Here is a 26,010-nt window from a genome sequence, read left to right as displayed (position 1 = left end):
AGAGCCCTGGAGAGGAGGGGACGTGGTGGAACGAGTGGGTGGCCATGGCTAGGGGGTGTGGTTGTGGGAGAGAGCAGCCTTGACGTGACTGCGGCTATATTGGGGGCCCCGGGACAGCCTTGGCATGATGGGGCGGCTACGTTGGGGGTAGCCGGGGCGGCTACGTTGGGGGTAGCCGGGGCAGCCTTGGCGTGAGGTGCAGTCATGTTGGGGGTAGCTGGGGTAGCCTTGGCATGATGGGGAGGCTATGCTGGGGGGAACTGGGGCAGCCTTGACATGATGGTGCGGCCACGTTAGAGGGAGCCAGGGCAGCCTTGGCATGATAGGGCAGTCATGTTGGGGGGAGTGAGGGTGACCTTAAGTGTGACTGGACAGCCATGTTGGGTGGCCCAAGGGGCCTTGACATGACTGGGTGGCCACGTTGGGGAACTGGGCAGCCTTGGTGTGACGGGTGGCCATGTTGGGTGGCCCGAGGCAGCCTTGGCAGCAATGTTGGGGGGAGCCGGGCATCATTGGCATGACTGGGTGGGCATGTTGGGAGAAGCCAGGGTGGCCTTGGCGTGACTGGGGGTCTCGGGCAGCCATGTTGGGGGGCCTAGGGAAGCCTTCTTTGACTGAGCGGCCACAGAGTGGGTGTGGCAATGCCCAGGCAGGGGTTGCTGACTGAGGTGGAGCAGCAGGGAGGTGCGTGAGAGCCACGAACTCCGCCTGCGCCGGAAAAGGCCGCTGGAAGGAGGGGTGGCGGTGGCGGTGACTGTTGAGGTGAAAAACCGTTAAAACCGTTAAATTTCAAACCTCTGTAATCTGAGGCCGTTCCCCGCCCCTTTTGGAAAGTGACCGATGGGCCACTGGACCAATGGACGAGCAGACAGGCAGCCGGGGCCCAATCAGGATCCGCGCGCGCTTCCCCAGCCCCGCCCTCTTTAAAACGTTATAACTGACAGCGCTTCGCGCCAATTCCAACGGCCGCCGGGAGCGCGCCGACCCCGCCTGTAGGGGCCAACGGCGCAGGCCAATGAGCGAGCGGCGGCACGGTGAGCGACAGCTTCGTTGTCCAATGGCAGTGGAGGGGCGGAGCCGGTCGCTCCGGGTTTCCTCTCCGGCTCGGTCTATTCCCCCCCACCCCCCCTCACTCCCCGCGGGTTCTTCGCTGCGAAGAAAATGGCGGCGGCGCCGAGCGGAGACGAGGAGAGATTGTGAGTGGCTGGGGGAGGGCGGGGAGAGGCGGAGACGGGCCCATTCGCCCCCCTCGCGCGGGGGGGAGTCGGACGGGCCCATCCCGCGGGCCCCGCGCCAGGAGAGGAGGGGGAGCGCGCGCGGGGGGCTGCGGCCGTTGGTTCCTTCCCGCTCGCGGCGGTCCCTCCTCCCCTTCGCGCGCGCCCGGGGGGTCCCGAGTGCGTCACAGCGGCCCCCTCTTCCCGGGGCGGGGCCGCCCCTCACCTGGGGACGGAGGGAAGAAGCTGGGGGGGAGGGAGGTCAAAGGGCAGCTCGCGCCAACCTGACCCTGTCGCGCTACCGACCCCCGCCCCCCGCCATGCCAACGGCCGGGCTCGTGCAAAGCAGCCTCCCCGCCCCCCCCCCGTGCCGACCAGCCTGGCTCCCACCTGACAACGCCCCCCCCGCCCCCAAGTCACGCCAACCCCCCGGGCCCGGCCCGGCTCGCGCCAACCCCCCGGGCCCGGCCCGGCCCGGCCCGGCTCGCGCCAACCCCCCGGGCCCGGCCCGGCCCGGCCCGGCTCGCGCCAACCCCCCGGGCCCGGCCCGGCCCGGCCCGGCCCGGCTCGCGCCAACCCCCCGGGCCCGGCCCGGCCCGGCCCGGCTCGCGCCAACCCCCCGGGCCCGGCCCGGCCCGGCTCGCGCCAACCCCCCGGGCCCGGCCCGGCCCGGCTCGCGCCAACCCCCCGGGCCCGGCCCGGCCCGGCTCGCGCCAACCCCCCGGGCCCGGCCCGGCCCGGCTCGCGCCAACCCCCCGGGCCCGGCCCGGCCCGGCTCGCGCCAACCCCCCGGGCCCGGCCCGGCCCGGCCCGGCTCGCGCCAACCCCCCGGGCCCGGCCCGGCCCGGCCCGGCCCGGCTCGCGCCAACCCCCCGGGCCCGGCCCGGCCCGGCCCGGCCCGGCTCGCGCCAACCCCCCGGGCCCGGCCCGGCCCGGCCCGGCCCGGCTCGCGCCAACCCCCCGGGCCCGGCCCGGCCCGGCCCGGCCCCCCCCCGGGCCCGGCCCGGCCCGGCCCGGCCCCCCCCGGGCCCGGCCCGGCCCGGCCCGGCCCGGCTCGCGCCAACCCCCCGGGCCCGGCCCGGCCCGGCCCGGCCCGGCTCGCGCCAACCCCCCGGGCCCGGCCCGGCCCGGCCCGGCCCGGCTCGCGCCAACCCCCCGGGCCCGGCCCGGCCCGGCCCGGCCCGGCTCGCGCCAACCCCCCGGGCCCGGCCCGGCCCGGCCCGGCCCGGCTCGCGCCAACCCCCCGGGCCCGGCCCGGCCCGGCCCGGCTCGCGCCAACCCCCCGGGCCCGGCCCGGCCCGGCCCGGCTCGCGCCAACCCCCCGGGCCCGGCCCGGCCCGGCTCGCGCCAACCCCCCGGGCCCGGCCCGGCCCGGCTCGCGCCAACCCCCCGGGCCCGGCCCGGCCCGGCCCGGCCCGGCTCGCGCCAACCCCCCGGGCCCGGCCCGGCCCGGCCCGGCCCGGCTCGCGCCAACCCCCCGGGCCCGGCCCGGCCCGGCCCGGCCCGGCTCGCGCCAACCCCCCGGGCCCGGCCCGGCCCGGCCCGGCCCGGCTCGCGCCAACCCCCCGGGCCCGGCCCGGCCCGGCCCGGCCCGGCTCGCGCCAACCCCCCGGGCCCGGCCCGGCCCGGCCCGGCCCGGCTCGCGCCAACCCCCCGGGCCCGGCCCGGCCCGGCCCGGCCCGGCTCGCGCCAACCCCCCGGGCCCGGCCCGGCCCGGCCCGGCCCGGCTCGCGCCAACCCCCCGGGCCCGGCCCGGCCCGGCCCGGCCCGGCTCGCGCCAACCCCCCGGGCCCGGCCCGGCCCGGCCCGGCTCGCGCCAACCCCCCGGGCCCGGCCCGGCCCGGCCCGGCCCGGCTCGCGCCAACCCCCCGGGCCCGGCCCGGCCCGGCCCGGCCCGGCTCGCGCCAACCCCCCGGGCCCGGCCCGGCCCGGCCCGGCCCGGCTCGCGCCAACCCCCCGGGCCCGGCCCGGCCCGGCCCGGCCCGGCTCGCGCCAACCCCCCGGGCCCGGCCCGGCCCGGCCCGGCCCGGCTCGCGCCAACCCCCCGGGCCCGGCCCGGCCCGGCCCGGCCCGGCTCGCGCCAACCCCCCGGGCCCGGCCCGGCCCGGCCCGGCCCGGCTCGCGCCAACCCCCCGGGCCCGGCCCGGCCCGGCCCGGCCCGGCTCGCGCCAACCCCCCGGGCCCGGCCCGGCCCGGCCCGGCCCGGCTCGCGCCAACCCCCCGGGCCCGGCCCGGCCCGGCCCGGCCCGGCCCGGCTCGCGCCAACCCCCCGGGCCCGGCCCGGCCCGGCCCGGCCCGGCCCGGCTCGCGCCAACCCCCCGGGCCCGGCCCGGCCCGGCCCGGCCCGGCCCGGCTCGCGCCAACCCCCCGGGCCCGGCCCGGCCCGGCCCGGCCCGGCTCGCGCCAACCCCCCGGGCCCGGCCCGGCCCGGCCCGGCTCGCGCCAACCCCCCGGGCCCGGCCCGGCCCGGCCCGGCTCGCGCCAACCCCCCGGGCCCGGCCCGGCCCGGCCCGGCTCGCGCCAACCCCCCGGGCCCGGCCCGGCCCGGCCCGGCTCGCGCCAACCCCCCGGGCCCGGCCCGGCCCGGCCCGGCTCGCGCCAACCCCCCGGGCCCGGCCCGGCCCGGCCCGGCTCGCGCCAACCCCCCGGGCCCGGCCCGGCCCGGCCCGGCTCGCGCCAACCCCCCCGGGCCCGGCCCGGCCCGGCCCGGCTCGCGCCAACCCCCCCGGGCCCGGCCCGGCCCGGCCCGGCTCGCGCCAACCCCCCCGGCCCGGCCCGGCCCGGCTCGCGCCAACCCCCCCGGCCCGGCCCGGCCCGGCTCGCGCCAACCCCCCCGGCCCGGCCCGGCCCGGCCCGCGCCAACCCCCCCGGCCCGGCCCGGCCCGCGCCAACCCCCCCGGCCCGGCCCGGCCCGCGCCAACCCCCCCGGCCCGGCCCGGCCCGCGCCAACCCCCCCGGCCCGGCCCGGCCCGGCCCGGCCCGCGCCAACCACCCCGGCCCGGCCCGGCCCGGCCCGGCTCGCGCCAACCACCCCGGCCCGGCCCGGCCCGGCTCGCGCCAACCGGCCCGGCCCGGCCCGCGCCAACCCCCCCGGCCCGGCCCGGCCCGGCCCGGCCCGCGCCAACCCCCCCGGCCCGGCCCGGCTCGCGCCAACCTCCCCGGCCCGGCCCGGCCCGGCCCGGCCCGGTCCAGCTCGCGCCAAGCCCCCCGGCCCAGCCCGGCCCGGCTCGCGCCAACCGGCCCGGCCCGCGCCAATCCCCTCGGCCCAGTCCTCCTTGGCACTATCGTGCCCCCACTCGTGCCATGCCCCCCACTACTGCATGTGGTGCTGCACGGCCTGGCTCACGCCAACAGCTCCTGTCCCTCCCGGGCACTATGTTGCTGCCCGATTCCCTTTCACATCAAGTCCTGCGATGCCCCCCCAGCCTCACTCATTGCCAGCTCCCTTGCCACACCACGGGCCCAAAGTGCCGTGGCCTGCATGCTTCTGCAAACGCCTCACCTCCCCAGGATGTCGCGGCACGCTCACGCTAAGGCATTATTGCCGGGCAGCGTCAAGTTCCAAGCACCAAAGCACTATCCATCTGATGCCAACTCCTGCAGCGTCCCAGCCGTGTTGTCCCCCTGCACTCCCACCAGCCCTTCTGGTGATCTCCGTGCAGACCGTCGCCTGAGCCCTGTCCGCTTCATGGCATTTCCCTCCTTGGGCACAAATTGTTCACCCCGGTCTCCTGGCTTCAGGCTTCCTCTTCCACTGGTTTTCCCCACACTTCTGTGTAGCATGGGGATGACCTCCCACGCCGGTCCTGACGGGATCGCTGTTTACCCAACAAAATCGCAGGGGTTTTTGCAGGAGGGGATTGTTTGAGTGTGACACTCGTAGGACATGAATTCTCGCTCCGTGCATGGCGTCGGAATCGGGCATACAGGAGCCGGGATCTCCAGTGGAGACAGGAAAGCACCCGTCTCTGGGGAGAAACTTACTCTGAGAGTGCAATAGGAGTTACGCTCGCAGCTAGCACGAGCCACCTGGATTACCTGAGAGCTGGGGTTACTCAGGGTCTGGTGAATCGGGCAATGTGTGTAATCGAGGCAGAATTAACGTATAGTCTGTACCAAGGGCCCAGATCTGGGTGGTAATGCATAGCGCTTCCCACACTTTTGCCACACGTTATAAGCTCTGTGGGGCTGAGACTGTGTCGTTCTGTCCCGCTTTAATTAGTGAACATGGGATAAATGTTGAGCATCGATGCGACTGGCGGAAGATCATGTAAGAAGCTGTTCTTTCGTGCTGGGAGCGTGAAGAGATGTTCACTCCCATGCGACCGTTAAGCTTAAATATTGTGAATTGGCATTTTGGGAACTTGCATGAAGCTGCATCAGGAGGAAATGGTTACAGGCAGGGTGGTTTTTGAAAGGGAAAGGACATGAATTGGCTGTGGAAGCCCGGTTTTATGAAGACTGATCTCTTATTTGGCAAAAACCTGCCGACCAGCCCCTAGCTGTCTGCATCTGTTTCGTTTTGATGTCGAGTTACGTCTTGACGCTGTGTCTGCGGTGTCCAAAGAGGAACCAGTTGGTCAGCTGAAGTGCTGATGGTGACGGGTCAGGACTGCGTGAGAAGGGCTTCAAAGGGCCTAGAGGCTGTTATAACTGGGATCCTGGTTTTAACACCCAGGGCTGGGCTGTGCAGAGACCCTTGAGCCAGACCCATTAGTTGTTAGCGTGACACTCTGTCTGCTTGCTTAGGCCCCTGGGGTTTTAATGCCTTTGGAGAAGGGATCCGAGCATTGGCAAAATGTCCCAAGTGCCCGAGATGGGCAGGGCCGTGCTTTCTTTGGGCCGTGAGAAGTCCAGCCACTCACAACAGCTTAGGGAGCACTAAAGGAGAGCAGTTGGCAAAACCCCCGAAGCAGGAGCCATCAATTGGCCCCCCCTCCAGCCCATGTTCGCCACACGCTCTTAAGGGGAGTTTGAAAGGGAGGTCATTGAAATGTTACATCCCGTCCCTGAGAGGCACAAACAGGGGCCAGCAGCTGCATTCCTGGTGGGATGTTTGCTGTCTCTCTCTCAGCAGGGGTATACGCTGCAGCTTTCCTGGTGTCTACCCCAAATGTACCAAAAACCAGATCCATGTAAAAAACCCAAACTCTTTTGCCCCTGCCCAAATATGGGGCTTTTGAGGGTTTGTACTGCTGGGGGTCAGGTTTCTCGAGGATTTCTCCAGACTTGTGAGCCCTGGAAATTAATTGAAGTCTGACATTCTGCCCATACTCAAATGACCCCAGGAGCTGGGGCTTTGGGGGAGAAAACCCACGACGTGTCGCGAGACTTGTGATGAATTCCCAAGAGTTGGCTACGCTAGTTAGGTGGGTTGGGACCCGCCCAGAGCAACGGGCTCCCATCAGGGATGCCCATCACGATGGGGGGGCCCCGATCCAGGTTGAGGTGTGTTGAGCCTGGTGTGAAAAGGGTCCCCGATGTTTGTCAGCAGCAATGAGGGGACCCCCAATCTCTGTTGAGAGGAGCCCATCCATCATCTGACTTGATGGGGGACCCCAATCTCGGTTAGTGCGGGCTTGCCTGGCACAACAGGGGCCTCCCTCTGGCGACGGCTGTAATAGCAGTGATCGCTAAGAGTGCGTGCGTTAGGGGGTAGCCACCTGGCGTACGTTGGTTTGTTAACGGCACTCTTGGTGCATCGAGGGTGTGGAGCAGGCACTGGAGGGTGGAGCCCCCTCGCCAGCGGTGGGCAGGTGAGCTGCGGGAGCCCAGTACGCAGCAGATAAAACCAGGCTTCTGGTGGTTTTGGCCGGGACGCGGAGATTATATTTTTGGAGGCTGAAGGGCTGCCGAACGGTCCCTCCTCTGTGCTGTGCAGCCGGTGCTGGTGTGTCTTTATTGCAGGGGATCACCCTGTGCCGTTTGTCTGGATTGCTGGGGGATCTTCATCCGTCCGGCACTCTCCGTGTGCGGTCGGGGTGGCCACAGCTGGACACCTTTCTCTCTGCTCCAGGAGCCAGCAGTTTGGAGGCTGGCTTGGTAGAAGGTGCTCCAATTTGTGCCCAGAGCTTAGGGTTTGTTCTCGTCGCCTCCGTGAACTTTGTTGGGCCAGAGTCCCGTTCTGCTCTCACCGTGACCAGGTCTTTTTCATTTGTGAATCTGAAGAAGCTCCTACGAGGTGCGGTGGCAAACACAGCCCAGGGGGTTCCCGAGGCAGGCGTCAAAATCTGTCGCTGTGTGAAAGTATCGTATAGAGAGTGGTTTGGGATCGGCTGGACCGAGTCGGAGGTAGGAAATCAGGCCTGACTCCGCAAGCCTCTTGCGAACGTCCACAAGTGCAGCCTCAGATGGCTCGGGGCTGGGGCCTGCTGCTTTGGAGTTCTCAGGGAAACCCCAAGAGCCCAGCCGCCATTCACAAGCCCCTCCTTTTTCGCTCGCGACACAGGGCTCGAGCCCAGCTGTGATCTCAGTCCGCCCTTGTGAAAACCAGGCTGGAACCAGCTTGGATCGCAAAGCGCTTTAACTCGTGTTTACCTCGAGCCCACCACGTCTGTTGGGTCGGATCTGTCCGTCACCCCGGTGCTCTGAGAGAGCCCTTCCCGCCCCTGCACGGCGTTGGCGTTCAACGCTTGGATGCGGCAGCACGGGAGACGTGTTCCTTTGCTCCCCCATCCCCTGAAATCTGTGAGTTTGAGGGGTTTGAAAGCAGGATATTAAAATTCTTTTGTAAGTTTCCTCTGCAAATAGCAGCTTCGGGTCCGGTGCGGCTGCGAACCGGCTCTCTGCCATAGGGAGAGGCAGGGAGCAGAAAGTGAAACTTGTTTGAAATGTTGGCGCTGGGCCGGGCTGCAGGATGCCTGGGTTCTCGCCCTGGCCTCTCCGCTGAGTCACTTCCCTGACCCAGGTCTCAGGGCGGAGAATTTCACCTTCCTGCACGCTGTCTGTTTCATCCTGAAATGAACACTTGTCCCTGCTTGGCGTGGAAGTTGCTGCACTGGGTTCACTCAGCCAGCGTATACAGTGGCATTCGTGTGGTTACGATTTTATGGCGGATTTGTGTCACGGGGGGCTTAGCGCTCACGACTGAGAATGTGCCCTGGTGTGCCGGGCGCTGCACGAGCCCCAACCCAGGTCGGGGGCCCCCCCGGTGTGCCGGGCGCTGCACGGGCCCCAACCCAGGTCGGGGGGCCCCCCGGTGTGCCGGGTGTTGAGCAGACCCCCGTGCCCAGCCCCATTGTCTCTCTGATACCCTACTGCCCAACTGAGATCAGGGCCCCTCTATACCAGACCCTGCCCTCCCCGCTAATGGCCTCAAGCATTAATTGTTTTTATTTATGGCAGTGGAAGGCCCCAGGCGTTGGAGCTGCTGCGCAGGCCAGTCTCACTCGTCCCACTAGAGCGTGTCCCTGAGACGCTGAAGGATGGGATACGGCCCTTCCTTTCCTCCTGAGACTGGCAGATCTTTGGGTCAGGGGTGGTCTCTCATAGCTCTGTGCAGCGCCTGGCGTGATGGGGGGGTCCCAGTCTCTTCCAGGGGGTGTCCGTGCAGTGTCGGGGATGTGGGTGAGCACTGATCTCACCCCGGGGCAGGAATCTGTGCAGCACCTCGCACGAGGCGGGTGGGTGTGTGCAGCTCTGATCTCAGTCAGGGTCTGTGCAGCACCTGGTGCAATGCTGGGACCCCGGAGCCCTCAGACGGGGGGGTCTATGCAGCAGCCAGCACAACAGGGACCCCAGGACCAGACATGGGGGGTTCTGCACAGTGCCTGGTGCAGTGTGGATCCCAGCTATAGATGAGAGGGGCTGTGTGGTGCGTGGCTTGATGGGGACCCCAGCCTCGGCCGGAGGATGCCTGCGCTGCCTGGTGCAGCAAGGCGGAGAGCCCGGACCACGGAGAGCATGCCTGCGTCCTGGCAAACTCCAGTGAATTCCCGGCCCCAGGTGTTCAGCTTGCAAGTCCCTTCTCAGCTGCGAAGCCCAGGGTGGCCACTGCCCCGGAGCGGCAACGGGAGCTCACTCGGCTCCTCGACCAGTTTGCAGCGTGACACATGGCCTGCTTCTGGTTAGCACCGGGCCTAGTTAGTCACACATGTGGCACGAGGGGGGTTTTAGGCCGTGCTTTTCATTGGCAGCTCAAATCCATCCCTCTGAGAGTTAAAGCCGGTGATCTATGGGGTCAGGCTGCAGCAGGGTGGGGTCGCACCTGAGGCTTTGCCATGAGCTGGGACATGGCTAGGGTACCCGCAACATCGCTGCCAGCCCATGCAAACTGGAAGGTAGTTCAGCGAAGGGCCTTGACTCTCCTCCTGTACGTTGGAGGATGAAGTAGGTGCCTGCCACCACGGAGTTGCAGCCTGGGTGATGCAGAAGTTAAGTTCAGACAATAAGTTAAATATCTTCAAATCTACAGGTTGGATCTTGCAGCTGTTGCAGGCCGACCAAATGGCTGTAACTTAATGTGGGGGCTCCGGCCGACTGTAGCCAGCCGGGATCCGGCCCGTCGCCTCCGGTGGGGCTCCGGCCGACTGTAGCCAGCCGGGATCCGGCCCGTCGCCTCCGGTGGGGCTCCGGCCGACTGTCGCCAGCCGGGATCCGGCTCTGGTGGGGCTCCGGCCGACTGTCGCCACCCGGGATCTGGCCCGTCGCCTCCGGCGGGGCTCCGGCCGACTGTCGCCACCCGGGATCCAGCCCGTCGGAATCTGAGACTTGCAGAAATGCCATGGTTACCGGAGGGAAGTGAGGCCGGTCCCCCAGGGGCAGAGTGTGTCCTGCCTGAGTTGATGGGGGGATTTGGCGCTGGGGTTTAGTTGGGGGCAGTGGGGCGCGCACGCATGTCAAGCGCCCTCACCCCCCGCATTTCTTTCTTCTCCAAGAGTCAGGTGTAAAGGACTTGTGCTCTGAGGAAGTGGCTGGAGCTGGCAGCCAGGTGTCCCCAGGCAGGGCGGCATGGGCAGAAAGCCCCCTCCCGTCGCTGGCTCCGTGTCTGAGCACGTTGCTCGCACGATTCCCGCCCACGAGTGCGCGCACCGCTCCCCTCCTGCCCTCTCCTGGCAGCCCAGCCCTCAGGCGGCTGTGTCTCACTCTCCCTGACTGCTCTGTGCAGAGGCCCCTTTTCGGCGCCGATCCGCAGGACCAGACTCCTCTTTGCCGCTGACGTTGATCGCAGGCACCCTCTCGAAACCGCTCTGTGCCTGCTTTCCTCTGGACACCCGCCACGCCCACACGCTCCCCTCCGCGGCGAAGTGAGCCCCTGCCCCTCGCTGTGAGCCCTCCGCCTGGACTTTTAAAAAGCTGCTGGCGGAAAAGGCCTGGGGATGCTTTAGTTTGTCCCTCTCTGTGGGCGAGGAATTGCCCAAGCTGCTGAAAAGGGGAGTGTGACTCGAGCGGCCGTTGAGCTGGCTACGGGGTGGGGAAGGAAGACTTCTCCCGCCTTCTGTGCTGGGACAGCGTCTGCCAGCCCCTCGGCTTTGGGTCACTGGGAATGTCTCTCGCTGCTCGGAAAGCGCCGCACTTGAGTCTGGCTTTGCCAGGCTCGGGGGTCTGACACCGAGTTGCCCTGGGACCTTTGGCAAACTGGCCGGAACAGTCGAGGAGCCCCTGAATCTCAGCATAGGTGAAGGTCAGTGCAGAGGGGTCCCCCCAATCTCGGGCGTGGTCTGTGTGCCCTGGCATGAACAGGGGTCCCCAGGCTTGTTTGGGGAGCCTGATGCAAAAGAGTGCCCAATCGCAGCCAAGGAGTGCAGCACCCAGCATGGAGGGCAGGTCCCTTTATCGCAGCTGGGCGGGGTCTGTGCGGCTCCCAGTGGAGATGGCGGGTCCCCCGATTGCAGCCGGCGGGGGGAGGGGGGGTCTGTGCGGCTCCCAGCGGAGATGGCGGGTCCCCCGATTGCAGCCGGCGGGGGGAGGGGGGGTCTGTGCGGCTCCCAGCGGAGATGGCGGGTCCCCCGATTGCAGCCGGGGGCCTGGTGACATTCCCCTCACAATGCTGCCATTTGCTCAGCGCTGCTCTTTGGGGAGGGGGGGCGCAGCATGAGTCCCGGGTGGGCAGGACCCCGCGGTCTGCGCGGGACAGCCCCCTGCCAAGCAATTAGCCAAGCTCCTTCCTGCCTGGTGGTGGGCTCCGGCAGTGGGCTGTGGGGTCTGTTGCTCTGTTTTCTAACCAGCGGGAGGGTCTGGTTGGTTTTTGCCTTAGTTGGCTGCCCCTCAGGCTTGTTCAGTTTCATCCAGGTCTCCAGCCTGTGGAGCCGGATCTGGCCCTCAGGGCAGCTCTCTGACCACGGCGTGGCTGGCTGGGTGAGGTTGCCCCGCGTGGAGGACGCCCTTTGGTTTCTCTGTGTGGCCCGCAGAGGTCCCGCGTGACTCCACATGCAGGCCACGTCACTGACAAGGGGCTCGTTCCCAGTTTGTGCCTCTACCCTGCTGGGTGACGGAGCAAGTCCCTGCCCCACCCCAGGCCTCAGTTTCCCTTCCCCACTCTTTGCCTCGTCTGGTTGATAATTAACTAGGTCGAGGACTGTTCAGGTTGGAGAGCCCAGTGCAGTGAAGGGGAGGTCAGATCTTGCGGGGGGGGTCTGTGTCATAGGAAGAGCCCTGATCTCAGTGGAGGGCAGGGTCTGTGGTACTCCTGGCAGAGTGTGGGGGGGTCCAATTTCTGTCTGTGCAGCTCCCAGCATGCTGGGGGGGGGTAGTTTCAGTCGGGGGGGGTCTGTGCGGCACTTGATGCAGGGGGTCCCAGTCTTTTTGGGGGGGGATCTGTGCGGCACTTGATGCAGGGGGGTCCCCGGTCTCTCCTCAGAGGGACACGTATGCAGAGGTTTTAAAAATGAGTGATTTTAGATGTCTTTATCTTTTGGGCCCAGAGGGGCCTTTTTTCAGAGGGCCAGTGACCAGGGCCCTTTCAAAGGGGTCTCAAGTCGGGCACCCCGAAAACGTGGAGGCACCTGGGCCCACCGTTCAGGTGCCAAGTAACTCGCAGGAGCCCTCTGAGCCAGGCGTGTGGAAGGCAGGCCTCAGCTTTGCCTGGGGTGCAGCGGGAAGGAAGGAAAAGTTTAAAGCCCCGGCCAGTCGTATCTTACCGTCCTTGCCGCACTGCGCTCCCAGCTGCCGGTGCGTGGGCTTCCCAGATCAGGTCCCCGCGGCTCCTGCACCTGGGCAGCTCCGGCCGCTCTGCCGGGGGCGCAAGCTCGTGGCTGAGTTGAAAGGCCGCCCAGGGAGCGAGCCTGACGCCATGTCACTGAGTCACTCTTGTGAGGTACAGCCGCCCTTTCCAGTCGGGGAAACGCCACGCTAGCAGCCGAGGAACGACGCCTTGCCGAGGGCCCGAGGCTCAGCCCCTTGGGCGTTTTCATGCCCCAGCTGAAAAGCCAATCAGCAGAATTAGGGCAAACGAGCAGCGCCGAGTGCTGCCCTCCCCCCGAAGAGCAGATAGTTTAAACAGACAAAGCAGCAGGATGGGAAACTGAGGCACAGATCAGGGAAGTGAGCTGACCGAGGTCACACAGCAACTGGCAGAGCCGGGAAAAGAACCCGGGAGTTCTGACAAGACCCCACTGCCTCACTACCACTACTAGAACTTGGTCGTGGTATCACCATGGTATCCAGGCCTGACGCTGGGTAGTCGAGATTTATGACCGGGGGGCCTTCGTGCGCCAGGCGCTGCACACGCTCGGTGAGTCAGCCCTGGCCTGGGAGGCCGGCCCGCGTCTGTTAGACGCTGCAGGCTTCCTGCGTAAACAAGTTGCTTTGTCTCTTCGGACAGCCGGGCGCTGTTCTGCAGCGGTGTCCGTCCTGGGGCGTGCGGGGAGAAATCCAGGGCTCCAGCAGGAGCCTCAGGTTCTGGTTTGCGGGAAATTCCACCATCTTGAAACCTGGTCTTGTTGTAAGACAGCAGCAGGTTTCCACCAAACGGAATTTGGGAATTGCTTTGTCCCGGGTTGGTTGGAACGTTCCGATCAAGTCCTGATGTTTTGTTCCGATTTTCACCTTTTTAATTGTTCCTTTGCATTGATACAATAACTAGAGAAATGAAGAATGGACACGTTCTGATGAAATCAAAATGTCTCCTTTGGATTTCAACATTTTTCAGTTGTCTTTTATTATAGTTTAGAATACAAACTACGATACATTGGAAAATGAACGATTGAAATGGCCCGAGGTTGAAAAGTCTCCTTCCGATTTACAGCGTATATTGTATTGTTCAGAATATACAATCAAATTATTCCCTACATGAAAAATCATGGAATCACTGAGAGGTAGGAGTGAAAAGGACCTTGCCAAGTCATCTAGTGCAGCCCTGCAGCAGGACCAAGGAAACCCAGAGCATCCCTGACGGGTTTGTCCAGCTGTTCCTAAGACCCCTGACATTGGGGATCCCACAACCTCCCGTGGCAGCTGATTCCAGAGCTGAGCTGTCAGAGTTACAAAGCATTTCCTAGCATCTACTCTCGGCTCCCTTCTGCGAATTAAGCCCATTGCTTCTTTTCCTACAGTCAGTGGCCATGGAGTACAATTGATCCCCATCCTTTTTATCACAGCCCTTAATGGATTTGAAGGCTGTTCTCAGTCCTCTGGTCTCCAGACGAAACATGCCAGCGTTTTAACCTTTCCTCACAGGGCAGGTTTGCTAAACCGTTGATCGGTTTTGTTGCTGTCCTCTGGCCTCTCTCTAATTTGTCCATATCCTTCCTAACATGTGGTGCCCAGAACTGGACACTACTCCGGTGAGACCGCACAGAGTGGGACAGTTCCCTCCGGAGGGCTACGTCTGGCACTCCTGATAACGGTATTAGCCCCTTTCCCAACTGCTTCGCACTGGTGGCTCACGTGTGATTTGGGATCTGCTCTAACCCCCAGCTAGCCGTTGTTTCCCAGTTTGTAGTTGGGCGTTCGATTTTTCCTTCCGCAGAGCAGACCTGAAATCAGAGTGCTCTCACCAGGTCAAAATGATTTGGTACCTTTTCGATTTTTTAAATCATACGTTGTTATGATCTAGAACATAAAATAACCTTGAAATATTCCTATAAGGTCAAAAATGTTTTGTTCCAATTAAAATCAGTTGAAATTGGATCTTATATTATAATTTAGAATATAAACTAAAATACATTTTGAAATGAAAAATGGAGCCATCTGTAATTTAGAACATAAAGTACATTTCAGAATGAGACAGGTAGCTGTTCCCCTGGGGTTGAAATGCTTTGTTTCAAGCCCCCTCTCCTTGCCCCACAGATGAAACGTCATCAAATCAACATGCTCTTGTGGAAAGTTTTCTTTTTGACAAAACAGCATTTTTGAGGGCAAAACGTTCCATCGGGACTCTCATAAATCCATTAAGGATTGTGAGGGGCTCAGACCCTAGGATTACAGGAGCCACTGAAGTACTGAAGAGCGAGTGCCGGAGGCGTAGGGCAGGTTCGGGTTGGAATGGGCGCCTCTCGGTCCGGGTCCAGGTTTCTGTGAGCTGAGCACTGGTGGTTTTGTTGTGGAATGTGGCCGGAGCAATCCAGGGCTGGCCAACGTGCACCAGTGGGGTGGGTTTCTTCCCCTCCGCCGTGGCCAGCCCTGGGAAGAGGCTGAATTCATCTCTGCGTTACCGTTGTCGGCAGGCGCTCCAGCTTCTCCTCCAAGGCTGGAAGCCTGTCGGGAAGAAATGCAAGATGCAGTCTGGGTGCGCTGGATTGACGTGTGCTATACAGGAGGTCCAGCTGGTGATCAGATCCCTTCTGGCCTGGCGTCTAGATCCAGATTCAGTCCACCACTTCCCCAGAGCCCTGGGGAGCGGTTCTTACCTGGGGTCCATCGCATGGGACCCCTTGGCCAAAGGAACGGGTCATGGTTCTGTATTTAAAGCCACGCGGCAAGCGCTTGCTGGGCGCCATGACCGTGGGAAGCGTTACGGGAACAAGGCAGGCGTCTGGCTGAGCTTCCTTAGACATCTCTTGCACCTGTCTGGCTTGATGCCGTTACTGATTTAACGAGTGCCAGGGTATCCCGATGTGGGAGAGCAGGACTGGAATTGGCCTCGCTCACTGAGGCCCCCTCATCAATAAACGTATCCAGCTTCCAGCGGGTGAGGATGTTTTCCCCCGGCTCTTCCTAGACCCGACAGTTAGAAACCTTCCCGTTTTCAGACCGGCTGGTCCCTGGCCAGTTTATCCCCCTCTATTCTTGGATCAACTAGTTCGTCCCCTGCCCTGGGGCACCCCCCTCCTTCACGAAATTTCCGGAGGGCTACCAGATTGCCTCTGTCTTTGGTTCAGGCTACCCAAGTCCTGCTCGTCCTCACAAGTCTCTCGTAAGATCAGCCCTCTGTTCCCCTGGCCCTCCTGGCCGCCTGGCCCTGGGCCTGTCCAGTCTGCAGTCCTCTGGGGTGTCCAGAATTTGGGCCCGGGATTCCAGATGAGGCTCTTCCCAGGGCCAACGGCATCAGTACTTCCCAAGCTCTCCTGGAAAACCCTCCTAGGGTGGGATTGGCCCTTTTTATAGCCGCCTCCCATCACCGTGAGCGACCGCTCCCGTACAGCGCCTAGCGCAGTGAGGTTCTTGGCCTGGGCTGGGGCTCTCAGGAGCTGCAGAAGAAGCCCGGGGGGCTGAGACTGCTGGGTTCTCCCCTAGCTCTGGGTGGGGGTCTAGTTGGTTAGAGCAGGACTCCTGGGTTCTATCCTCCGTGCTCTCACCTCTGTGGAGAGAATGAAAGGGGGGGACACGCTTGTGTTGCTCCTCAGGCTGGGGTGGGGGTCAGTCAGCGCAGTGGCTGACCCTGGTCAGGTGGGGGTCAGTGAGCCCTTCTGTCCCGCCCCCCACCTGTGCCAAGCTGGGGAGCGTCTTACCGACCTGGTGAGTTGGGTGACAATAGCACCAGCCCCGCCTGAGTGCGATCAGGGGACCCCCATCATGTGGGGCGCTGCACAGATACCCCCGAATGAGATCCCCCCTCCCCCCCTCAGGCCAAGCTGACCAGCTGCCTTCCAACCGAGGCTGGGGCCCTGCTATGCTGGGGAAGGGGCCGCCCCCCATCTTCTGAGCAGCCGCCGTCTGAAGAGCCCAGGCAAAGCGCAGGAGACAGGAAGGACCGTTCTCTTGGGGCAGAGCCAGGAGGGGAACCCAGGCGTCCGGGCTGGGAATTTCCCGGGATGGAGCTCCAGGATCTGGATGGAGAGAGGCTGCCCCAGGGTCATTGCTGAAAGAACTGGTCTCCGTGGCGACCTGGCTCCCACCCCCCCCACCCCCGGCCCCGCTGGCATGGGGGGCTGACAGCAGTGCGGCTCGGGGATTGCTTCGGGGCCTGAGCTGGGGGGCTCCAGCTGCCGCCTCAGCAAAGCCCCAGTGCCTGGGAGGGCGAAACACGCCCCAGCCCGTCGGGCCGCAGCCGGCGCTTGCTCCCATCCACACCCAGCCTCTGTCCGGGGAGCCCTAATTGCCCCCCCCACTCGGCTCGTTAGCAGAGTGCCTCCTTTCTTGAATGCCAGGGCACTGCACGTGTGCGGCGGGTCGGCTTCCCTCAGCCCGTCGTCTCCCGGGGGGCCGTGCGGCCTTTTCTCCCCCCGTCTGCGCCGCTGCTCCAGGGAGGTGGCAGGAGCTGTGTGGGAATCCTCCGCGGCCTGGCGCAGCCGAGCATCGCGTCTCTGCACGGAACGGATCGGAGGGACGGCACGGGGAATTGGGGGTCTCCTTGCACGGGGCGCTGCACAGACCCCCCTGCCCTCCCTTGTGTGGGACTCTGCAAAGCCCCCCTCAACCTGAACGCGGGGGGGGGGGGCATTGCATGGGGCGCTGCACAGACCCCCCTGCCCTTCCTTGTGTGGGACTCTGCACAGCCCCCCAGGACGGGGCAGGGAGATGCACCCAAGGGGGTGTGGCAGAGCCAGGAATCAAGCACAGCTCCCCAGCTCAGCGTCCTGGCCCCACGCTCTTTCTGCCATCAGGCCGCTGCACTGTGGCTGACTGGGGTCCCAGCACCCCCAATGGCCCTGCTGACCCAAGCACCTGGCAGTTCTCATCTCAAGTTTAGTTCCCTGGGCCCCAGCTCTCCGGCTGTCACTGGGTTGACAGAATTTGATTGTTGGGGGTTATGCTATTGAGGGTTATCCTTTTAAATTGTCCCAGACGCAGGAACTGGGGGCGGGGGAGTCAGACACCAGTTCTGTAGTGCCAGATGTTGAAATTCAAAGAGCTGGAGCCGTCTAACCGTGAAACCACACTAAGTAAGTGTCCTTCCAGTGCCGGTCCGTGTGCTTGTCGTGGGGACGATCTCTCTCCTCCGTCTGCGTCTGTGCGTGGAACTCGACGGTCCGCGACAAAAACCGAACCCTTCCGCGCGCTTCGGGAGCCGGGTCTGCAACCTTTTGTCGTTTGCGGACCCCGAAAGCTTTTCGGCTGGAGGTACGGCCCCCTTTGGAAATCGGAGACCTAGTTGGCCCCCAGGTTGAGAACCACTGGGCTGTGGTTACGGATCCCTGGGATGACGGCAGCGGGTCCAGGGGCCACAGGTCTGCAATTGGCTCCGCATCATGGGCCGCAGCGCGTTCGCCCGAAGTGAAGAGTGGTGCCCACGTGCCAACGGACGGGCCCCTCAAGATACGGCCAGGATCTGGCTGGCTTCTGTTGCGTCGCTAAGTGCAGGGTGTGTCTGCGTCCGTCTGTCCCCCCCTGCCGCCCCCGCCCGGGTTGCATGGGGCGCTTCCCTCTCGCGGCTCCCCGCTCCCCTCCCAGCCGGAGAACCCACCTCCTTGCAGCCTCTTGCTGCTCTGCTCCAGGCCAAGGGACGCGGGCTGGGCTTCCATGTGGGGACGTGAGGTCATTTGGATTCCAGTATCACGTGCGGGATCGGAGATGAGGGTCCCCGTCGCGCCGGGCGCTGCACACCCCCTGCCCCCAACCGAGCTCAGGGTCCCCGTCACGCCGGGCACTGCACAAAGGCCCCCCTGAACCAAGCTCAGGGTCCCCAACTCCCCTCCCCCCCCATCGAGCTCAAGGTCCCCGTCACGCTGGGGGCTGCACAGACCCCCCCCCCCGAACTGAGCTCAGGGGCACTGTGCAGTGCCTGGCGCATATGGGGGCTCTGATTTTGGTTGGGGGGGTGTCTCTGTGGCTCCTGTTTTGGGGGGGGAGCCTCCATCTTGGTCAGGGTCTGTGCAGCATCCAGCATGCTCAGATCTCAGCCTGGGGGGGCCCCGCAGTGCCCAGTGGGCCCCCCCCAGGGAATGGTGGGAAGTTGGTGTCTAACGGGAGGGCTGCGGCCCGGCACTCCCAGCTGGTGTCGGCCAGAGCCAGCTGGTCTGTGAGCCCCGAGCGCCACCATGTGCCCGTCGGGGGAACTGCTGGAGGGGGCAGTCGGCAGCGTTCACCTCTGCCTGGCTGGGCTCCGCGCTGGCCGTGGGGCGCGTTTCTCCCTGGCTGGCCCAAAGGAGTGGGGTCCACCACCGAGCACCACCTCCCAGGGACCCTGGAGGGTTGGGCTCCCCGTCATGCCAGGCACTGCACTGGCCCCTGCCCTGAGGCTGGGCCTGGCTGCAGCCCCCCAGCGCCGCCGAGAGGGGAAAGGCCGAGGCTGGGACACCGGACGCCAGGGTTCCATTCCCGGCCCTGCCCCGGATCCCTCTGCCCTCCTCTGAGGGTTAGACTGCGAGCTCCTCGGGGCAGGGCCCGTCGCTCACCGCCGTGCTGTGGGGGCCTGATCTCGGGCTGGGGGAATTTGTATCCCTCACAATGAGGGGGGGACGCTGCGTGGGGGCTTGCGAGCAGGCATCATTAGCTGTGTCCCTGCCCCCCCGCCAATGGATCCTGCTGGCTTTGTGGGGAACATTTGCCATAAGACTTCCCCTGGGGCTGTTTTTAGCCCCAGATGTGCCAGTCACTGTGATCCCTGGAGCGGGGCTGGGGCAAGACCCCTGCCCCCCCCCCCCCCCCCGAGCCCCAACACTGCTGTCAGCCACCGGGGGCCCCAATCATGGGTGAACGGGGGGAGGGAAAGTGTTGGTGCACCGGGACCCTGATCCCGGCTGCTGTGCTAACCGCCAGTGCGGGGTAGCAGTGCCCAGCCCATCAGCCCCCAGCTGGCCAGGTGTCTGTGCAGGGCCATGCCTGTGATGAACAATTGTCAAGGGTTTCCCTGTCCCCCAGGGGGCTAAGCCGAGGGAAGGCCAAGTGCTTCATTCTACCCTGAGAGGCAGCCACCTCTGGGGCGGAGCATCCCCCCTTCATATGCCCGGCCCTGTTGAGATGCAGCCACTCTGAGCTGGAGTGGCCTCAACCCGTGCACTCGGTCCTGCTGAGATGCAGCCGCCTCTGGGGCGGAGCGACCTCCCCACACGCATCCGGCCCCGCTGGGATGCACCCACCCTGGGGCAGAGCTGGCTAGCATCATCCACATTGCAGAGAGGGTCTGAGGCAAATACAGCCCCAACCAGCCAGGAAGCATGCAGCATCGGAGTGCTGGCATTAGGCTCGTCTCGTTAAGGGGAAGGACAAACCTCCTCCCCAAACAGACTCGTGGCCACGTACTGCAAGTCGGAAATTGTCTTTTCCAGGAGGACGCAGGCCCCTGCCTGAGTCTGCCAAGAGCCTGTGCCGATCGCAGTGAGCGGGTGCAGCTGGCCTGGATGTAGCCCACGGCATCCGCCCAGGTGTGCTGATGAGCCGAGCTTCCTCTTTAAAGGGGGAACTGAGCCAGCCATGGTTTGTTCTCTTCTCTGCCAGCTGGGCCCCCTTGGCTTCCGGCCGGTGGCAACTGGCCACGGAGGTGCCCAGAGCAAGGGCTGGGGGCCCGCCTGTGGCTTGGGAGCGCGTCTCTCCCTGCTGGACTTGTCCCCTCTGTCTGATCCCTCTAGGCTGACTGACTGGCTTGCAGTTTGGTGGAGAGTATGGCGCAGAGCCCCTAGAACCCCACACAGGGGCAGATTCTGTGCCTCGGTTTCCCCATCTATAAAAATGGGATCCTGCTGGAGTCACCCCCCGTCCCACATGCTCAAACCCCGCCTCGCGAGTGGGTGACTAAGTTTATGAATTATGCCATGCCCCCAGCCGTAGATCACCTGCCAGTGTGCGTCTCGGGGCTCGGGGCTGATGTGAGAATGCGGCTCTGAGCCTGCTGGCCCTGACCCCCCAGCCCTGGCGTATGGCGAATCCGCAGCGCCGGGCCCGAGGGGCGTTGCTCCGCCTCAGCGTCGCGCCAGGGGCTCCCGTTTCGCCACGGGGTTTCCAGGAAGCGGAGCGGCAGCAGGCGTCTGTTGTTTACCAACATGGGGGGGGGGCACAGTGTTAATTATAGCTTGGAGCAGCGAGACAGTTCCTCTTTTCTCCCTAGCCGCCTCCTCTGCATTTATCTCGGCAGCTGGGTTTGCTGCTGATTTAGGCGGGGAGACCTCAGCAGAAATGAAACACGCCAGAGCCGAGAACGGAGGACTGGAGAATGTGTCCTCGAGGTTACCCTTCACACCGCGTTCTCGTTTGCCCCGCTCCTGCTCGGGGCTGGAAACCTGCGGGGGCCCCGCCTCCTTCATCCGTGGCCAGTTTGCCCCATTTGTTCTTGTGTCAGCATTGTCCTTCAGCTGCAGTAGCGCGTGTCCCTCCCTGAGGTACTTCGGGGAGCCACCAGCCCCCCTCAGCCTGTGTTTTAGGCTCGCTGTCCTCTCAGGAGCTCCATCACCTCTGTTCCTTGGATCAGCCCAGCTGCCACTCCATGGCCAGCAACCCAGCATCCACCCCGTAACGTGTGGCTGGACCTGGCCACGAACCGGGGTTGGTGTCCCGTGGGAAATCCAGCCCACTTGAAGCAGGGCTTGACCTCCGAAACAGATTGACGTGGCCACAGAAATTCTGAAAAATGTCAATTTGGAAATATCCAGTCATTTCAATCTCAGAAAATGGTTACATAAAATAGAATTAACGATATGTAAAACGAAGATATTAAAATGAATATTTTTCTCATATAAGTCTAAACAAAACACATTTACCTTCTCAAGTTGTTTGATATAAAATATTAAATCTATAGATATAAAAATATAACCATGTAAAAATGACTAGTCTACTAATGAAATGTTTTAACCTTATTGAATATTTTGATGCTGTCATGTATTAAGCAGTTATAAAAATATTTAATAGCTGTAAAATAGAACATTACAATTGTAAAGAAAAAGAATTCAAATAAGTCTAAGTGAAACATTTTTGCCTTATCAAATGGTTTTGATCATATAAAATGTTAGATATAAATATTCATAAACATAAACCAGTACTAAAGTTAATCTTCTGATAAGTCTAAAGCCATTTTACCTTAATTTGTCATTTTGTTTAGATTATGTCAAAACAATATAATATAAAATATTGAATGCCCATTTTAACTCTCTAAATAGGTTGATCTTCTCTGAAAGTCTAAATGTACACGTTAAACTAGACACCATTTAGTCACCTAAGTCTAAAGAAAAGGAAATGAACCGGTAGTTTAAACATAGTTACTGTGTAGTTTCATTTTGATGTTCAAATGTTTTATTTCAAATATACCACAATAGAATATATGAAATATAGACTGTACATATAACTATACAATCTAAAAGTTTGAATGAAATGAGTTGAAAAGGCTTTAACCTTATTCAGTAGGTTTGTTTCTATAATGTGAAAACATCATAAATCTTGTAAATAATTGAAATAAAATATGTACAAATAGGAGATCTGAAAGTCTAAACGAAGCAAAATAAGAGTCTAGCACATTTTGACCTTATCGGACTGACGGCTGTTGATGTCAAAACATTTTATACGTGTCCTGTGAAGCTATGGGAGGGTTGCCAGGTTGTCACCTGTGCGTGGGGGGGGGCCTGACGCTTCGAGGGCCCCTGGTGAGTCAGCGTAAAGTGACGGGACAAGCTCCGGGCAGGGCTGAGCACTCGTTGTTCAGACTAATGCCAGGTTCGGGCAGCGCTGCCGTTAGCAGCCTGCAATGGACCAGCTTTAAGTTCTCAGCCATTTTCGGCTCTTTTTAACTTTCCCAGGTATGCCTACGCGACAGCAGGGGCTTGAGCTAGGATAGAAACAGTCTCTGAAGCCTAAACAAAGCGAAATAAAAGAAGACTCCCAAACCTTGCTGGAGCCTTGCGATGTCAAACACAGCATAGAAAAGAGTTCATAGCATCGACAGCATGTTGTTGAATAGAACGTATCCACTGTAATATCTGAAAGTCTTAACTCGGAGAAAGGCAGCGGGCGCCTCCAGCTAGAATCTCCCTGGGTGCTTGGTTTGGACGGCAGAACGTCCTATCGTACAAAACACGCCTATTCTGTGTCGCGGCTGAGTTAGTGATATTACAATCTGTTATTTTGACTGTGTTGAAATGAGAGAGTCCAAATGATTCATTTCAAGGCTTCTCAGTCGAAAACGTCCAGACGTTTCAGTTTGGACTGACCAGTGATTTCCTGCCCGGATCTGTTCTGTCGAAAAACAGGCTAATGAAGCCACGTCCACTCAAGATTTTGGGAATCCGAGTGAGTCCTGAAATCAGCTGCTCTTAGAGATCAGTTCCCCCTTTCTCGTTATAAATCGACACCTTATTTGCTGCCAGTCAGAGGTTCCCGTCCTGCCCTCTGGCTGATAGACCCCTCTGCCGAAAGACGCCTGCCCCGTTCCCTGCTGCTGGACTGAGCTCTGAGTCTGGGCGCAGGCGGGTGAAACAGGAGACACTGGTGGTCCAGGCTTTCCTTCCAGCCGGCTGGGGCCTGCCCAGGCCCATCCTCTGGCTCACTGTTGGGTGTGTAACTGTTGTGGGAGCATCAGCGATCAGGACCCCCTGACATGCTGGGTGCTGCACAGACACCCCCAGACCGAGATCGGGGTCACACCAGCACTGCACAGACACCCGGCCCCCCCCAGACCGAGATCGGGGTCATGCCGGGTGCTGCACAGACACCCCCAGACCGAGATCGGGTCGCACCAGGCAATGCACAGACACCCCCAGACCGAGATCGGGGTTACACCAGGCTACACACACCCCTGGGTGGGCCCAGGAGCCAGGGGGATATTTAAGGGGGAGTTGACTGGGGGTCCTCCCAGATACACCCCCCGGCCTTGACTCGTCTCTTTGATCCCCCCCAGGGAAGAAAAATCTGAGGACCAGAATCTGCAGGGCCTCAAGGACAAGTCCCCAAAGGCCAAAAAGATGAAGAAGGAGAAGCAGAGGGAAGCCGAGCCGGCCGAGGCGGGCAAGGCGGAGACGTCCGAAGGAGCCGGGGCCGCCCCGGCGGCCCCCGAGGCCTCGGCCTCTCCCAAGCAGCGGCGCTCCATCATCCGGGACCGCGGCCCCATGTACGACGACCCCACGCTGCCTGAGGGCTGGACGCGCAAGCTCAAGCAGAGGAAGTCAGGCCGCTCAGCGGGAAAGTACGATGTCTACCTGATCAAGTGAGTGGGGCAGGGGCAGGACTACGTCCCCCAGCATGCACCGGGTCACTGGTGGGGGGAGGGGGACTACAGCTCCCAGCATGCACCGGGTCACTGGTGGGGGGGAGGGGGACTACAGCTCCCAGCGTGCACTGGGTCTCTGGTGGGGGGAGGGAGACTACAGCTCCCAGCGTGCACTGGGTCTCTGGTGGGGGGAGGGGCACTATGGGTCCCAGCATGTACTGGCCTCTAGTGGGGGCGGGGCAGGACTACAGCCCCCAGCATGCAGTGCTGCTTTGAGCAATGTCTGCTGGGACTTACAGTATCACCATGGGGTCCGGTTAAAGACGCCCCTGGAGAGACCCGAGCTCCCAGCCTTGCCCATTGGCTGGCAAAAGACACAAGCGCATGAGGCCTCTGGGACTCTCAATCCCCAAGAGCTGAAGCCAGAGCCCCCTGGATGGTGGGGCCCCCCATGTGTCCCCCACATCTTCTCCAGACTCCCCCAATCCCCTGCTGAGCAGCAGCAGGACAAGCTGGGGGAACTGAGCCCCCAGAGCTGGTGTTCTGGGGGGGCTGTCATCAGCCCCCCTTCCTGTCTCGGGCAGGGTGTGAGGGATCCCCTGCTCACCCACTTCCTTCTGCCCGTTTTGGGGGGGGTGAATCCTATTAACCCTTGTTCTTCTGACCCTGCAGCCCCCAGGGCAAGGCCTTCCGCTCCAAGGTGGAGCTCATCGCCTACTTCGAAAAGGTAGGAGACACCTCTCTGGACCCCAACGATTTCGACTTCACAGTGACAGGTCGGGGCAGCCCCTCGCGGCGAGAGCAGAGGCCCCCCAAGAAGGCCAAAGCTCAGAAGGGCCCCGGGACGGGGCGCGGGCGGGGCAGGCCCAAGGGCAGCGGCTCGGCCCGGCCCAAGGCTGCCGCCTCGGAGGGCGTGCAGGTCAAGCGGGTGATCGAGAAGAGCTCCGGCAAGCTGCTGGTCAAGATGCCGTTCCAGCCGGGGCCGCCAGGGGGCGCCGGTGGGGCGGGGGGCTCGGCCACCACCTCAGCGGCCCCAGGGGCGGGCGGGCGGCGGCCCGGGCGCAAGCGGAAGTTGGAGTCGGACCCCCAGACGCTGCCCAAGAAGCGGGGGCGCAAGCCGGGGGTGGCGGCGGGGCCCGTGGGGCCAGCAGTGGCCGAGGCCAAGAAGAAGGTGGTGAAGGAGCCGTCCTTCCAGGCCGTGCAGGAGACGGTGCTGCCCATCAAGAAGCGCAAGACCCGCGAGGCCGTGGCCCTGGAGGTGGCCCCCCCGCCCCCCGAGCGCAGCCCCAAGGGGCCCCGTCCCGGGCGCCGGAGCAAGGAGAGCAGCCCCAAGGGGCGAGGGGGCCATGCTGCCCCCGCCTCCCCCTCCCCCAGCCGGAAGGAGCCACAGCCGCCCCACCCCCCGCACCAGCCGCCCCCCGAGCCTCTGGCCCGGCCCCCCCCCAGCCCCAAGGACAGCGTGAGCCCCCCCGAGGCGCAGGACTTGAGCAGCAAGGGGCAGCCGGAGAGTGACGGCTGCCCCCAGGAGCCGGCTAAGACTCAGCCGCCCGCCGCGCTCTACAAACACCGAGGGGAAGGGGAGCGCAAAGACGCTGTGTCCACCTCCTCCTCGGCGCCCCCGCCCGCCGCCCTGCCCCGGCCCAGCAGCAGGGACGAGGCCGTGGATACCAGGACGCCGGTCTCGGAGCGTGTCAGCTGACTTTGGGCGGCCCACGGCTAGCGGGATGGACGGACAGACAGACACACACACACACCCCCCCAAGACGAGAGGCAGCTGCTCCCGGGTAGGGCTCCGGCAAAGCACCTCCCCTGCCCCACGGCGCCCCCCTGGCTTCCACCCCCCCCCAGTTCTCCCCCCTCCCCGTTTTTAATACCAAGAAGCACAGTGAGGGGCGTGGAAACCCCCCTCCCCCCCGGGTTGGAAGCCACTTTGCACTTTTTCTATAAGAGAGGGGTGCCCCCCCCAGCTCCTTCCTAGATGCTTTGCTGCGTATACTACTGACCAGGCCAGCTGTTCGGTGGGGCTGCCCCCCCAGCTCCTGAATACCCCCCCCCACCAGGCGGGATGAAGGGGGGGACCGTGTGTGTAGATCCCCCTCTCCCTCTCCAGTGCCATGCAACGTCGTCGTCCGTTCTCCAGTATCGATCCGTGTTCGTTTTAGTAGGGCCCACGTAGTGTGTGTGAGTGAGGGGGAACCAGCCCCTCTCCCCAGCGGGGGCACTCAGAGCCTGTTCCTCCCGCAGGGTGGGGGGGCCGGGACGGAGGGGCCGAGGAACGACAACGTTCTTCCACTTCTTTCTCAACGTTACTAGCTTAGGAAACCATTTGCACTAACCAGCCTTTGGCCGGCCGGGGTGGGGGGTCATGCGTGAAACTACCTGTAACTCTTGGATCGGTACCGGGGGGGC

The 26,010-nt window shown here is 63.3% G+C and overlaps 1 protein-coding gene across 1 annotated transcript; it reads left to right on the top strand.

Annotated features, from left to right (window-relative positions):
* The first annotated feature begins 1,145 nt into the window (after window positions 1-1,145).
* Window positions 1,146-25,426, top strand: MECP2 (methyl-CpG binding protein 2). The gene is made up of 3 exons (XM_077840221.1): window positions 1,146-1,196; window positions 23,293-23,598; window positions 24,274-25,426. The coding sequence occupies exons 1-3, from the start codon at window positions 1,162-1,164 to the stop codon at window positions 25,298-25,300; spliced, it is 1,368 nt and encodes a 455-aa protein (XP_077696347.1). The 5' UTR covers window positions 1,146-1,161; the 3' UTR covers window positions 25,301-25,426.
* Window positions 25,427-26,010: the final 584 nt, after the last annotated feature.

The sequence above is a fragment of the Eretmochelys imbricata genome, chromosome 23 (genome assembly GCF_965152235.1).
Source record: "Eretmochelys imbricata isolate rEreImb1 chromosome 23, rEreImb1.hap1, whole genome shotgun sequence".
In the NCBI taxonomy this organism is placed as follows: Eukaryota; Metazoa; Chordata; order Testudines; family Cheloniidae; genus Eretmochelys; species Eretmochelys imbricata.
Note: the sequence above shows the minus strand (reverse complement) of the source record. Positions and strands in the feature narration are given on the sequence as shown.